At 57.6% G+C, this 15,469-nt stretch overlaps 1 protein-coding gene across 4 annotated transcripts in view; it reads right to left on the bottom strand.

Moving 5' to 3' along the window:
• Positions 1-29: 29 nt before the first annotated feature.
• PLEKHM2 (pleckstrin homology and RUN domain containing M2) overlaps positions 30-15,469 on the bottom strand; it is a 19,397-nt gene continuing 3,957 nt past the window's right edge. For 2 of the 4 annotated variants that reach the window (XM_017865256.1, XM_017865253.1), the window contains exons 2-16: positions 14,987-15,173; positions 13,531-13,590; positions 9,277-9,505; positions 6,989-7,807; positions 6,673-6,742; positions 6,464-6,554; positions 6,091-6,155; positions 5,634-5,722; positions 4,898-5,030; positions 4,070-4,260; positions 3,535-3,600; positions 2,744-2,903; positions 2,283-2,462; positions 2,085-2,201; positions 30-1,001 (exon numbers count right to left, since the gene is read on the bottom strand). In XM_017865256.1, the coding sequence (XP_017720745.1) occupies positions 864-1,001; positions 2,085-2,201; positions 2,283-2,462; positions 2,744-2,903; positions 3,535-3,600; positions 4,070-4,260; positions 4,898-5,030; positions 5,634-5,722; positions 6,091-6,155; positions 6,464-6,554; positions 6,673-6,742; positions 6,989-7,807; positions 9,277-9,505; positions 13,531-13,590; positions 14,987-15,173 (2,595 nt within the window). In that variant the 3' untranslated portion in view covers positions 30-863. The remainder of the gene's footprint in view (positions 1,002-2,084; positions 2,202-2,282; positions 2,463-2,743; positions 2,904-3,534; positions 3,601-4,069; positions 4,261-4,897; positions 5,031-5,633; positions 5,723-6,090; positions 6,156-6,463; positions 6,555-6,672; positions 6,743-6,988; positions 7,808-9,276; positions 9,506-13,530; positions 13,591-14,986; positions 15,174-15,469) is intronic. The other 2 variants (XM_017865255.1, XM_017865254.1) reach the window with 1 other exon arrangement.

The raw sequence follows: 15,469 nt of genomic DNA on the forward strand, positions 1-15,469 counted from the left end.
CTGCTCAAAAAGGGCCAGTGACAAGCCTCGGCAATATAACATGTCTATTTTATTTTAAAAAACAAAACCCAAACCACCTGACCCCTTCCCCAGGAGGCTCTGGATGAAACTCTAGGGAAGGGCCCGGCTCCAGCCAAGCAGGGGACAGTCAGAAGATGTCAACATGGATGCCAGGCTGGTGGGCTCTGCCCTTCTCCAAGCACCCCATCCACCCCTTTTGTTCCTTGGTGCTACAGGCACTGCCAGGTTGAAGGGAGAGGCAGGGCAGGACCGTGGGCATGCAGAGCCTCCTGGCAGCCAGGGAGGGCTGCCCGCCTCCTTGCATCTGACGAGGCAGGCAGCTGTGTGTGCGGTGATGGAGCTAGGAGGAGGAAGCATGCGCAGACACCCCATGTTCCTGCTTCCCCACGCGGCCAGGAGAGTGTTCAAACACGAACAAGGATGACTGGGCACTCAGGGCCCCAGCCCCCAACCCAGGAGAGGAAGAGGGGGCTCCCGCCCTCCCGGTTCTTTTGTTCTTCCTTAGATGGATGCTGTTCTCAGTGCCACTCGGCAGAGGTTCTGCAGACTGAGGCGGAGGCCCGGGAGGATGGCATGCATCCGCAGAGCCCACAGGGCTCAGACCCTCTGCCCCCAGCGACCTCCATTTGCTACCTGTTGGGCAGGATGCCCAGGGGTGCCGGGCACCTGATCTGGATCCCTGGAGTGGAGGGACCCTGTCTTAAGCCACACTCGGTTTTTTCTGCCGCCCGGGGCAGGGGTGGGCTGTAGGCTCCCGACAGTATGACGACAGCCGTGACGGTGTGCCTATCGGTTGGCGTGCCTTCCTTTCCTGCCCACCAGGGACGCCAACCAGCTCTGCCTCAGCACCAGGGGTCTCGGGAGGCTCGGCCGCGGCAGAGACTGTCGCTCCGCTGCCAGGCGCTGTGGATGAGGCTCAAGGCATCCTCGAATTTCTTCTTGTTGGAGGCTTCCTGGATCGCCGTGTGGGGGAGGTCCACCTGTGTTGAGGGCGTGCAGAGAACAGATGAGGGCTGCAGCAGTCTTCAGGGCTTGTGGGCACCATGCCTGGCTATGCCTTGGCCATGGCGCCTGTCAGGCCCTCCCATACCTCCCTGGGAACAGCTTCCACGCTGCCAGTTTCTCCTGCTCTTGCCAGGGGCTTGAGCTGAGGACGGGGTGGTACCCGCTGAGCCCCCTCTTTCCTGGGAAGGCCCCAGCCCTCAGTAGGCCCAGCGAGGCAGGCGCTGCAGTCTGGCTCTGCAGGGAGGTGGTCTGTCCTGAGCTGTTCTCTGCCTCCGGCTAGTCCAGGCTTCCACAGGGCCAGAGCACAGCATGTGCTCAAAACCCACTTGTGCAGGGCTCTCATGAGCGCCCTCAGACACTGGCGCTAAGCCTGGAGGGCAAGGAAGAGGGTACTGCCAATCTTGTGCCCCCGCCCTCTGAGCGCAGCTGGAGGCCCACCGCCATTCATGCTGTTTGATTAGAACTGAAGTCAGGAATTAAGTTTCTTGGGTTCTGTTTTCAGCTTCGGCCTCAGACTCACTAGGAGTCAGGGTTTTACCCCTTTGGTTCTAAGTTTTTGTGCCTGCCAGGTGTGTCTGCTCAGTCTGGGGCTGGCACCAACATGCCCACCTTGGCCTCTGCCCCCAGACAGCTCTTTCCTGCCAGGCCACCCTCAATCACCCAAGGCCCAGTCCAAACCAGAGGCAGAGCCACCCAGGCTGGAGTCCCACACCCACCTCCCGGGGCCCACTCCTTCTCTCCCAGGCCCTTGAGGCAGCAGTGCTGAGTGGCTTGAGGGCCTCGGGCTCCCCAGCCTGGCAGGCTTGTCACCCTCTGGCCAGCCGAGGAGGGGACGGTGCAGCAAGAGGCAGTAAGGACAGCGAGGACTCTCCTGGGTTTGTTTCAAGAGCAGCAGGCACTCACCCCCAGGCCTGAGGCAGGAGCATCCTGGTACATGGCTGTGCCCAGGACCCTAGAGGCAGGGCCAGGTCCTGGGAGCAGCTAGGGTTTGTCTCCCCAGGGAGTGGCTCCCACTCTACAAGGTCCCTAGCTAATGGGGTTCCTGGGCAGCTGGGTACCTGATAAATGGTTTTCCACCCAGAGTTCAGTGCAGACAGCAATCGGTCCAGTTCAGAAGTGCAGCTCAGGTAGATGACCCAGGGCGGAAGGATCTGCTGGCTGTCCTGGGAGAACTCCTAGGGATAGCCAGGCCCCCGGTGAGCAGTCAGAGCTTTCCTGCTGCAGGACCGGCATCCCCGCCCCCACCCCCAGCTCACCAAGACACAGTACTCCTTGCCCGGCTCAGTGGAGACAGCGCTGATGTCGCCCAGCTTGGCTGTGCCCAGAGAGCGGAAGAAGCTGGTCTGGCAATCCTCATGGCACGTGAAGAGGCGGTCATCGGTGAGGACCAGGCAGCAGGGGATGCAGGGGCTGGGAGCTACGCCCTGAGGGATGACCTGGCAGCGGGGCAGGGGACAGGCAGGCTGGGGCCTCCAGGGCTGGTCTGCACCAGAACTCCCCACTCCAGGGGACCCAGCCAGCCCTTCTGCTCTCCCTCCAGGGATCAGGAGTAGAGGTGGGGATGGGAGTGATGCCCAAGCTCCAGGGTCCATTCCTGGGCTGCCCCTGGAGGTCTTGGCCCTCAGGTTGCTCTGTGACTATGGGTTTAGAGATGGGACCCTGGGGGTCTGGGTGGGTCAGGCAGGTCAGGTGAGCAGTGGGGGCAGGCAAAGCTCACCCCTTTGGACACAGCCTGGCAGAGGTGCTGCATCCACTCGGCCATCTCGGCCTCACTCTCGGCACTCAGCTCCAGGCAGGGTCGGTCGGAGAGAATGACCTGGAAGGCGTGGGGCCGATCCGTGGTGTTGGCTCTCCGGCAGCCACCGCACTGCTCCCCCCTGGGCCAGAGGAGGAGGGTGAAACGGGAGCGAGAAGGCAAGGGCAGCACTGAGTGGCAGCCCCCAGGGTTGGTGCAGGGTGTGCGGCACAGGGTCTGCCCCACCGTCCTGGGGGCTGGAGGATACCAGAGGGCTCTCCAGGTCCTTCCAGCTTCCAGGAGAAGTCTGGGAGCCCCACCCACCACCTTTCTGTGTAACACCTTTCATCTCCAGAATGCCCAAGATCTTCTAAATCCCCAAGCATAGCCAGGTGGGGCTGGGAATCAGCTGTCCCTCTGGCCCTCTGAGAATCGGCCTCATTCATTCATGCGTGCTTCCTCTTGAGGGCCCGCTGTTCCTTCCGATTACCCGAATGTCCATCTCCCATCAGGCTAGGAGCTTCTGGGGAAGGGCCTGCCTCCCTCATCAGACTGGACCTGTTCTAAGTCAGGAGCTCCTTGCTGCCTCCCTCATCCCCTCCTGTGGGCTCCTTGCAGCATTCAGATCGTGGAAGCCCCAGGCCACCTGTCAGGGCCGCTGGATTGGGCGGGGCTGAGGGCGAGGCTGAACTGCCAAGCGGGGAGGACATCTCGAACCAGGGAGACGGCAGCTCTGGGCCCCAGGATACACCCCCTTCTCCCGGGACACTTACCCCATGTTCACTGAGAGCAGAGGGATGACATCGGTGCGGTCTGGGTACTGGTAGAGGATCCCGTTGCTGCAGGGACACAAAACAGGGTGAGTGAGGCCTGTCCCAGGAACTGGGGCCAGGCAGATCCCAAGTCCCAGGGTTCCCCTCCCACGCACATGCTGTGGCCATGAATCTGAGGAAAAGGAGGCCAGGAGCTGTCATCTACGGAAGGAAGGGTGAAGAAAGCCCTGGGGGCCCAGCAGGGAACGTGGCCACCTCAGCAGACCTGGCACACAGCTCAAGGTTCATCAGAGGGACCAAGCCTGCGTCCTCCCCTGAGGCACTCAGGGGTTCCTGGGCCCCGAAGATGACTGGCTGTACAGAGAAGCTCTAACAGCCTGAGCTAGGTCGACTCCAAGCTCTTGTAGGGAAGAGAAGCGTCCTCTTCTCAGGCTGCTCCCTAAGTGACCTGCTGCGGAGAGATCCTCGCTGGGGACCTGACTGCCCAGCCACCCCAGGGCCCAAGCCCCAGGCCTGGAGCTGCCAGGGCTCCCACCTGAGAACCACAAAGCACGTCTTCCAGTGTTCCTTGCCCAGGTAGGAGGTGCCTGCCTTGTAGTGCAGCATGCCTTCTTTGGTGATGGTACCCTCAGGGGGTGAGCAGTGGCAGGGGGCAGGGCCCAGGGACTCATCTGTGGGGTCCTCCCAGTGTACAAGGCCGTAGAAGCGCACAGTGACAGCAGATGCCTGGGTGGGGGAGACAGGGAACAAAGCAAGTAAGGCCTGGGCCAGGCAGGTGGCTGAGCCCGGACTGGGCTCATTGATGGCCCAGCACCTGGGGTAGCCAAGAGCAAGGGTTTTTATTTTTATTTTTATTTTTTTTTGGGGTGGGGGGGAATGAGTCGCGTTCTGTCGCCTAGGCTGGAGTGCAGTGGTACAATCTCTACTCACCGCAACCTCCACCTCCCAGGTTCAAGTGATTCTCCTGCCTCAGCCTCCCAAGTAGCTGGGATTACAGGCACCGCCACCACGTCTGGCTAAGTTTTGTATTTTTAGTGTATTTCACCATTTTGGGGAGGCTGGTCTCGAACTCCTGACCTCAGGTGATCTGCCTGCCTCGGCCTCCCAAAGTGCTGGGATTACAGGCGTGAGCCATCACGCCCTGCCGAGCAAGGGTGTTTTAACCTTAGGACACAACCCAAGTAGGAAGGTGGACATGACCTTCCTCCCGTCCAGGATGAGAAAGCCCCGTCCCGTCCCACCCAGGTAGGCGATTGTGAAATTGCAAAGACATCTATGTGCATCCCTTCACCTTCATGCCAACCTTCATGCTGCTGCTCTGCTCTCTCAGGGGCTGCACCCAACTTCCTCTCCAGGTTCTTACCTCACACTTCGATTCTTGGGCCACAAATTTGGCCAGTGCCAGCTTCTCCATGGTGGCATCTGTCAGGATGCTGGGGTAGGGTGGTTCTCGACAGCCTTTGATCATGGCTGACTTCAAAGAAGCCAAAAAGAACCTACACAGGGAGTGGGGTTTGTGGTTAGAGGCCTGAGAACAGGGCCACAGCTGGACAGGGCTTAGTCTTGAGCCTTCCTGGCCTGGAGGGGGTCACAGAAACTTGGGGGAGGGGCCTGGCTAGAACCAGTGACCAGGGTGGCAGGTGCGGCAATGACGAGGTCCAAGGTCATCAAATGACAACTGGAACAGGCCTGACCGTTCTCAGTGGCCAAGGGGGCTTGGATTTTGACAGTGAGGGAAGACTGACAAGGAGGGTTGGCAGGACTTGAACGGGTGGGACCTTGAGCCAGGACAAGGATGCAAGCGTTCAAGGGCACACCTGCCCAGCAGCATGGCTCTCTGCCTTCCTTCCTGTTGGACAACTCATGCCAGCACCCCCAAGAGTCGCCAGGGGCTGAGGTCACCTGGGCTGACCACATGAGTCCCGTGATTTTCATCTACTTGCCTGCCTCTCTGAGCAGATGCAGGTTCCAGAGGGAATGCATCTGGTTTCCCATCCTGGATCTCCCACTTCCCATCCCCTACCCCCAGGGCACCCACACCTATGTATGGGCAGCTTCGGACTCTCCAGTACTTCCAAAGGGGCGGGGTCGCCACTCACTCAGCCAGCGCCACATCAGCCGTGTCCAGCAGAAACTGCTTCCTGCGGTTGGTGCACACCAGCTTCACCGTCTGCTGGTCAAGGCCAACCTGCCAGAAACCACACCCTGACATGCACTTGGGGCTTGGCTGCTGCCTGGTGGAGGAGGCAGCGTGGCCAGGCTGAGCGCTTGCTGGGAAGGAAGAAGCACACCCCGGGCCGCCACCAAGTAAAGCCCCAGAGGCCAGGGGCTGGCACGAGTGAGGGAGGGGTGGTCAGAAATCTAGCACAGGAAGAGGCGACCTCAAGCTGGGTTCTTACCCCCAGCATCATGTACAGAAGCGTTTCTGAGAGTTAAGTTGGTGCCCAACCCCAGGATATGAGAAAGGGGCTATGCCTCATCCTGCAACTCTATGGGTAAGTGGCCTGAGAAGCCCTGTACGTACAGCAGGCGTGCAACTGCGGGGCCTGGACTCACCGACACATAGTCAAGTTCATTGTAAGAAACGGCCTCTTCCACCAGGTATGGCTTCTCTGTGGCCCCTGAGAGAGGAGACCCCAAGGCCTATTATCCCCACAGGCCTCTTTTCCCTCCCCCTACCCCATTTTCTTAGACAAAGCCCCCTCTCTTAGGGGGCTCTCCTTCCCCTGCAATAGAAGGATGGTGTGTTCTCACAGAGGGAGCCCCAGGCTCACGTCTCAGGGTTGCCGGCAACACCTTCCTTGGGGTGCCTTTCCATCACTGCATGCCAGGGAGCCGGAAGGCAGTCAAGAGGGCAAGGGGACTGGGGAAAATGGGCTGAGAGTCAGCCTCATCCACAACCCACTGTCTGCCCGGGGGCGGCGGGCACCTTTCCGGAGCAGGTAGACATAGCAGTCTGTGAGCAGCACGTACAGCAGCTGCAGGTTGCCCTCCATGTGCCCAGTGCTCATCCGGATCATCTGGGGGCCGAAGCAGACAGGGGTCAGGCAGGCGGCTCCTGCCGCTCCAGCGGGGGCGGTGGCCCATCCCGTCTCGCCCTTGTGGTCTCTTGCTCGCTCCTGAGTTCCTAGGACTTACTTTGAACAGCTGCTCTTCGTTTTCTCTGAACACGTGGATCATTAGCAGGAGCAGGTGATTGTTGTCTACTCTGTGAGGGCCAAGTCAGGAGGGCGAGGTGTCAGGCAGGCAGAGGTGGGAGAGGCCACACCCCACCCCAGAGCCAGGGGGTAGTGCCTCCACCTCCCACCAGGAGCCAAAGTTAGGGAGGGAGGTTCACACCCCTTTTCATTCAGGCTAGGTCTTCCTAGTGCTTAATTTATCTGAAGGTCAGAGGCGCAGTGTCCCCAGCTTCAAGGGCTGGGAGAGTCCCATGCCAGCCGCACAGTCTTGTTACCTGAACTCCGAGGAATGGACCATCTCCGAAGGGCTCCCCTGCCCCTCATCCACCCCAGAATCCTCAGCGCTACTCAGACACGGGCTGGGCTGGTCTCGCTTGAGCTGGCAGAGAACCTCCTGGGTCCCAGGCTCTGGCTCAGACACAGGCCCCTCCCTGACCAGAGACAGCTGGGCCTCCAGCTCCTGAGCCTCCCTCGTGGTATCCTCTAGGGGCCGAGGCGTCTGTCCCTCTCCTCCTCCTCCCTCTTCTTCTTGGCCAGCAGCCTCAGGGCTACTAGGAACATGCAGCGGTTGGCCAAGCCCTGCAGGGTCATGGTGGCCGCCACCTGATGTAACAGTGCTTGGACTCTCGACGGTAAAGCGGTAGAAGTCCATTGGGGCTGAAAGCCCCTCACTAAAGTCGCAAAGCGGTGGCCTCTCCGGGGTACCCCCGGGACAGCCGGTCCGAAAGGACTGGTCTGGGGGCTCAGCACGGGAGCACCAGGTGCTGGGGTCCAGCTGCCCATGGAGCTGGTCGATAACCTTGCTCAGAGGCTGCCCCAGGCGCTCCATGGAGGTGTCCTTCATCTCGGGGATCAGCAGGCCAGGCTCAGAGCGCTCGCTGCTCTCCGTGGTGCTGCTCGGCCCCTCTCCCTCCTCCTGGGGGGAGGCAAGCGTAGTGTCTGGCGAGTCCCGCCCAAGGCTTGGGCTGCCGTTGTGGCTGTCACCGTCCCCCTGCTTGGCACATTTCTTCTGGCTGCAGGCGGGGTGGAGTGGACTCGCCTCCTCATCTGATCTGCTCTTTTTCTTCTTGCCAATTTTCTTCTTCTTGGTGACTCTGGGACAGTAATGACGGGGAGAGAGTTAACACCTGAGGAGTCCAGTGCTGAGGAAAACCAGGGTGGGTCACGGTGGTGGTGCTGGCCATGTAGCCTCTGAGGGCACAGCTAGCGTGTCAGTGGTCCTAGGCAGTGCTGGGTGGAGGCACTGGCTCAGGGGACAACGGCGGCTCAGGCCCTGAGGTACCCCCTTTGCTGGTAGAGGTGGGGTGGGGGTAGCATGGGCTGGGCACAGATGGCTGCGGCCAGAAGAACCCCAGAGTGGGTCCTCCGGATTCCTCCTAATGGAACAGCTGAGCTAGTTGCACTCTAGGAAAGGAAACCAGGCCATGGCTGTTCAGGCAATGCCCCCTCCACTCAGCCCCGCTTAGGATGTGGATCCTGAGCTGACCTCACTTCCCTTGGGCATCATCATGGAGGAATCACCCAGAGAGTACTCAGCACTTTCTGGACTCACGCTCCGGGTCCCACTCTGGTTCCAGGTTGGCTGGAGCGGGCTTAGTTAAGGGACCCCAGGTCTGAGCATGATGCTGCTGTGGACTGGAACCAGCCCATGGGGTGGCCTCCTGGCTCCAGTCACCGGGAAGCAATCCCCCACCTCAGGCCAGCAAGCCTGGGCAGTCTGACATGCACACAGGGCTTCTCTTAGTCAGTGTGAAGTTTCAAGAAGGGGTCGGGGAGGTCAGAGAGCTGGGGAGGCTCTGGTCGACAGTCCCTGCTGGCCACCCACCACGTCCCTCCTTTCCATGTCCTGCCCATATGCCAAAGATACTTTTCTTTCAATGAATCTCAGAAATTGTATCTTAACGTCCAAGAACTCCCTTGGGAAGAGTCCAGCCTGAAGGTGCTTTCTGATCTTAGGCAGACCCAGCAAATGCCCCGGCAGCCTGGACATGGCCCCAGACGCCAGCCGCAGTCGCTGCCTGTGCCACCGGCTTCCAAGGGCTTGAGCCCTACAGTGGAGTGAATGTGTGTGTCCCCTCCAAATTGCTATGTTGAAATCCTAACTCCTGATGTGATGGTATCAGGAGGTGGGGCCGTCGGGAGGTGATGAGGTCCTGAGGGTGGGATCCTCAGGAATGGGATGAGCGCCCTCATAAAAGGGACTCTAGAGAGCTTTCTCTCTGTTCCCCACCATGACACAGCGAGAAGAGGGAGATCTGTGAATCCCTCATCAGAGCCTGGCCACGCTGGCACCCTGACTGCGGACTGCAGGCTCCAGAGCTGTAAGAATGTCTGTTGTGGAAGCCGCCCGTCTGCAGTGCTTTATTCCAGCAGCCGAGATGACTAGGACAGGCCTCCACTTCCTCTTGCTCAAAGAACCTCCTAAAGGTGGGAAGGGTTTCCAGGAAGGCGTGCAACTGCCCTCGGGGGGTGTCCCAGTCTGCCCTGGACGAACAGCTGATGCTGGGAGTGGACAGGTTGGACCCCAGGACCCCAGCTCCTCTCTGGGCCCCTCCCCGCTGACCTGATGACCTCGAGCTCCGTGCAGGCATCTGGCAGGTCCAGGGCCTGGGCCTCCTCCTTCTCCTGAGAGGTGGTGTGCACGGGGGTGGTGTCAGAGGAGGACACGGTCTCTGCCGGCTCCTCGTTGAAGGGGTTCTGGCGCTGGGTGGGGCTCCTGGTGGAGGCCTTGCTGCTGGTCAGGTCAGAGGCTGTGGAGCGGGGGCCGCTGACCGTGTCTGTGAGGTCTCCATCTGGGAGGACAAGGAAGCAGGAGACACCCTATCAGGCACCCCCTGGGGTCCCCAACCCCCAGAGCATGCGTTAGCCCAGGAGGGAGGCAGACTGGCCAGTTCCTCCCAGGGAAACCTGACCGGGGTGACCCTATTTCGAGTAGAAGCCCCAACCTAACAGGACATGGGATTTGTATTTTAGGAGCAACTTGGAGGGACCACCATCTCCACCACCCCTGGGGGCCCTCCAGAGCTCACGACAATTTGGCTGAGTTTGTGTTAAGGGCCCCGCGGGGAAGCAGCCTCCACCCTCAAGCTCCAGGCTAAGTCCCATAGGGATGGTGACTTCGAGGCCTCCATGGGTGGCTGGGAGCCCCAGAGAGGAGTCAGGCTGCATGCCTCTTAGGTTACCCTCAGAGCCTTCCTGCCAGGCCGCTACAGGGGTATCCAGCAGCCCCGTTAGCCCCATACCCTACTTGTAGGGCTGAGAGGCACCCAAAGTCCTCTGAAGGGTCCCTTACAGAGGTTAAAGGACACAAAGTGAGAAGAATGGAGGAAGACAGCAGAGAAAGTGAGGGGTGCAGAGTGGGGGCAGAGGCTGGGAGGACAGGATGAGAGCCCAAGGGGTGGGAACCATGGGGCAGAGGAAAACGCCCAGAGCGCAGAGTAGAGACAAGATGACAGAGCAGGGCAATGAGAACGAGGTGTGAAGGGGCAAAGACAGGGGTCTGAGAGGCTGCCCCCCAGGCTGCTTCTCCCCAGCAGCCCCAACCTACACACTCCTCGGGGGCAGGACCAGGCGCCCCTGCAAAGGTGGTGCAGCGGTGCTGAAACTCCATTTCTTTTTTTTTTTTTTTGAGACGGAGTCTCTCTGTCACCAGGCTTGAGTGCAGTGGCACGATCCCAGTTCACTGCAACCTCCGACTCCCCGGTTCAAGTGATTCTCCTGCCTCAGCCTCCTGAGTAGCTAGGATTACAGGCATGCGCCACCACGCCCAGCTAATTTTTGTATTTTTAGTAGAGCCGGGGTTTCACCATGTTGGCCAGGATGGTCTCGATCTCCTGACCTCGTGATCCGCCCACCTCAGCTTCCCAAAGTGCTGGGATTACAGGCGTGAGCCACCGCGCCCGGCCAAGAACCCCATTTCATTCAAGCGTCAGCTCACTGACTGGTCCTTTCTGAGTCATACCTTGACACGGCCCCCGAGAGGGGAGCTGGCTTAGACATCCTGCCCCACCCAGCCATCTGCCCCTGGTTACTGCAACAGGGCAGGAGAGGGAGCATGGGCAGGTGAAGCACACAGGCCATTTAGCCAGTGGCAGATGGGAGCCACCCAAGCAGAGAGCTGAGGCCCAGCTGGTGAAACCGCGTGGGTGAGGGTCAATGGCAAGGGCCACGGCTGGTCATGCTCCATTTGCCAGTCAATACCTATCTTGTTGGCTGCTGTCTGCCCAGAAGAAAAGAGGCAAATATGCGCCCCACAGCCCCACTGGGGGCTCAACCAGCTGTCAACTTAGTGCCTCTTGGAAGCCTCCGGGCAGCTGTATACTGATGCAGCTCACCGTCCTTTTCTGTTTTGAGACAGGGTCTCACTCTGTCGCTCAGACTGGAGTGCAGTGGCACAATCACAGCTCACTGTAGCCTTGACCTCCTGAGTTCAAGCGATCCTCCTGCCCTGCCTCAGCCTACAGAGTAGCTGGGACTATAGGCGAGCTCCACCATGCCTGGCTAATTTTTGTAGTTTTAGTAGAGATGGGGTCCCCCTGTGTTGCCCAGGCTGGTCTCAAACTCCTGGGCTCAGGCAATCCTCCAGCCTCAGCCTCCCAAAGTGCTGGGATTACAGGTGTGAGCCTGGCCTCCTCATCGCCCTTTTTTTTTTTTTTTTTAAGTCTGCTGTCTTTTAATATAAGGACAAAAGAGGAGGCTAAAGGCAATGAGCAGCTCTGCCAGAAAACACCAGCAACATTGGGGACTTTTTCCAGATTTCCTGGGATCCCAGAGCCTGAGTTCTACGATACAGAAAACCATGTGTCTCGGTCCCAAAGCAGGCTCCTGCTAAGCCCATGTGTTCTTGCTCCAGCCCCTGTGATTCTCCTCAGCATATGCGGTTGCACCCAAGAGGAGCCCTGACAGGTGAGTGGGCAGATCATGAGATGTGGTGGGTGTCAAGACCTGGATGCCCACCAGTTCTGTAACTAAGCCAGAGACCAGGGGAAGGCCACCCCAGGCTCAGAGTTTGGAGCTGCCCCAAGTCCTGCCTTCCTCCAGGTCCAAGGAGAAGACAGAGCCTCCCCGGGTGAGGTGCCAGAGTGAGCTCAGGAATCCTGCTCCAGGAACTCAGGAAATCTCACCCTGCCCTGAGGCAAGCAGTGCAACTGGGCTGTTAGTTCTCAGGCCGCAGGGAGCTCTGAAAGGCTGCAGAGGAAGGTCAGGCCCTGCTTGTCAAGTGACTGCAACAGGCGTGTCAGGAGGAGGGTTAGTTGTTAGAATCGGAGGGGAAAAAACAATATCCAGCATGTGTGCTGCAAGAAGAGAGGCCGAGAGGGTACATGACGTTATGATGGAATTCTGGAATCCAAGCTAATTTAACTCAAACAGGGGACCCCTCAACACTACTCTTGGCCAAGTGTCATAGTGTGCTAGCAGCCCTCACTCTCAGCGCTGCCAAAGTAGATGCCGAGGCCGGAGGCCGAGAAGGCGCTGAGAGTGAGGGCTGCTAGCACTCATCAATTCCGGACACAATAGTTTATTTTTCCCAATGCCACATCTTATTTCCCCCAGAGTTAAGGTATTTCATACTCACATTATTTGGGAAGGGATCACCTGTCACCCATTACTCAGTGACCCTGTCTCTAATAATGCGGGGAGAGCCACCTGCCCCTCATCCTCAGGTTGTGGCAGTTCTCACCTCCCCTGTTCAGAGGCCAGGTTCCCTCACCTCCCCTGTTCCAGGCTGGAAGTGGCCCAGAGGGTAGGGGGCTCTTTAATAACAGGGATTTGGACCAGGTGCAGTGGCTCACGCCTGTAATCCCAGCACTTTGAGAGGCCGAGGCAAGTGGATCACCTGAGGTCAGGAGTTCAAGACCAGCCTGGCCAACATGGGAAAACCCCATCTCCACCAAAAATACAAAAATTAGCCAGGCGTGGTGGCACACACCTGTAATCCCAGCTACTTGGGGGGCTGAGAAGAATTGCTTGAACCCAGGAGGTGGAGGTTGCAGTGAGCCAAGATCATACCACTGCACTCCAGCATGAGCAACAGGGCAAGACTCTGTCTCAAAAAGTAAAATAAAACAAAATAACAGAGATCTGCTATGGCCTCAGATTTAAGGGGGAAACATTCACCTTATTGGCAACATAGCCTTTGCTTTGAGTAATCGTGGTAATCTGGAAATAGCTTTGTGAATTTATGTAAGCCCAGAAGTGGAATTTCAGGCAGAAAAATGCCCAGGCACTGCTACTGCCCAGCAGACAGGGTGGGAGGGCTGGCAGATTTCCTTTTAATCTGCTTTAAAGCTTCAAAGAGATCCTGTCTGTAGGAAGTTTCAGCTGTACCTGAGCAGTTCCCTTACTTGGACCTCAACCAAAACACCCCAGAGGAAGCCATTAGGGACAGACTGAAAGAACCAAGCTCTTTCTCCTTGATGCTCATCTGACCCAAAGGAGCTTACAACCCGCATGTGTAAAGGCATGGTTTTCCAGAACAAGTCTCTGTTCACTGGGTCAGGCCCTACACACCCCGAGAGCATCAGCTGGCACTGGAATCAGGAAGGGTGATCCTGTATCCCCCGAAATGCAGCCACTTAGTGACTCTGAAAGGCCACTGCGCAAAGGCAGGAGCCCTGCACTGGGAGAAGGGATTTGCCTATGGCTAGAGGTCCCGTTTTCCCACTGCAGAATTCCATCTATTCGAACACCAAACTTGGCTTTATTATGATTATGGACATTATTATAAATAATAAGGAGCTGATTTGATACATGCAGCAAGCTTGGCATGGAAACATTGCAAAACAGGAAAAGAGGGTAACAGCGGACTCTGGCCCACCTTCCCAGTCTGTGCTGGGTACAGACGGCACTGCTGGAAACACATCTCCAAAATCATAATCTACAAAAACGAGGGACAAAACTGAAGATTAGAAACACAGGCAGTGGAAGGACGACTGGAGGGAGGGGAGGGGAGATGGGATGGGAGACATGGGGAGGAAATAGGAGAGGAAAACTTAACTTTCTACATTGTATCCAACAACCTTGGGGAAACTGACTAGGGCCCTGGCTGCCTCTCAGCTTGGGCACTGGTCCAGGAGCCTCCAACCAGCCGGAAAGACCTTTCAGGGCCACCCCTTTCCATAACCAGAAGCTGGTTCTGGCAGAGAGAAGCCTTGCTGCCTGTGCCTAGCTTTGTTTTCTACCCCTTGCATTCCTTCCCTCTGTACCCTAGCAGGGCACGGAGACACTGCCCTGGCAGCTGCAGTTACACAATCTCCAAATTGCTGAGGGGACACCTCCATCCATGGATCCATCCTTGCCCTGGCTCTTCCAGCAAGGCCCGCCCCTCTGACTCCTCTAAGGCGGCCCATGGGCCCAACCTAAGGAGACTGAACCGCCGTCTTCAGCTTGCACAGTCAGCAATGCAGGTCTTGCTAACAGCAAGTGTGAAAGGGACCTACCTCCCTTCCTGGGACATATAACCCATGGTACAGCAGAAATAAAGAAAGGGGAAGGTCAAGGTCTCAATGCTGAGGCAATTCCAGGGTGCCCCAGGGCTGAACTGGGGCTGGGATCCCCTTCCCTGGAGGTGAGGTGGTGGGGTGAAGTCAGTGAAAGGCTCTGATCTCCCTTAGAGGGGGGAAAATGGCCAGTTTTATCCATGAACACCAGGGCCTAAGGTTTGAGAGAAACCAGGCTGTTCCAGTAAGTAATTGGGTCAAGATAACAAAATGACCTGCAGCTTCTTCCTCGGTCTCTGATGCAAAGGGTGCGACCATCCCACACATCAGCGATCGCAGAAGGAACTTGGAGAAATAGGATGGACACACAGGACACAGTGGCAAGGTTTCCCTGTGCTTCAGACCTGCCTGGTTCTCTCTTCTTGTAGGGGTTGCTTAACCTCTTTCTAACTGGAATGTGGGTTCAGACAAGCTCCCCAGAGCAGGCAACAGTCAACCCTGTGACAAGGGTTTCCATGTCCCACTGCTAAACCTTCCTTGCTTAGAAAACTGCCCCAGGCATGTGACTAGAACCTTCTGGAAAAGGGTCTAACCTTAAAATATATATATATATATATAAAATTTTGGCTATTTGTGCCCAGAATCCGCTTTTTAGCCACCACAGGGACTCTGAGGAGATGAAGATCTGGGGAATGGCCAGCCCTGTTTAATTGCAAATTTCAGCCACCAGACCAAAACTAGCCAAGAAAGACGTCACTCAGCCAGGCTTAAGCAGCTCAAGTCTGTTTCACAGCAGGGGCTTAGCCTTAGCCGTTCTGCCCTGGGGCCACTCACCCTCACTAGATGGGGCAATCGCACTGTCATCCCACTCCAGGTTGGTGGAGGTGACGGAGTTGAAGGAGTTGAGGGACAGACTGTCTGAGCCGTGGACCGAGCTGGGAAGGCGGTCTTCGAAGTCCAGCAGATACTGAGGTTTGTAGTAGTCGGGCATGTAGGGGGCCAGGTCTAGGTAAGGGGCATCCTGGGGAGAGAGTAGAGGAGGCCCGTTTGGTGGGAGACTCCATGTAGCGTCCTTCCGTGGACAGTAGAATCCAGGCCTGGGAGACGCAGATGTGCCTCTGTCACACCCTCTATGCTAGTTATTCTTTGGGAAATCAAGGGCTGAAAGTAGTAAATTCAAAGAAAAGCTGCTAAGAAGAGCAGTGTGAATAGTGTTGGCTTTTAAAGCTGTGGACTTCAGGCTGATGGAAGACAGCTGTCAGAACTCAGCTACACCCTTTGATGCCCCCGCTGTCTTCTCTCTCTTTTTTTTTTTTT

The sequence above is a fragment of the Rhinopithecus bieti genome, unplaced genomic scaffold, assembly GCF_001698545.2.
Source record: "Rhinopithecus bieti isolate Rb0 unplaced genomic scaffold, ASM169854v2 scaffold_81031, whole genome shotgun sequence".
Classification (NCBI taxonomy): domain Eukaryota; kingdom Metazoa; phylum Chordata; class Mammalia; order Primates; family Cercopithecidae; genus Rhinopithecus; species Rhinopithecus bieti.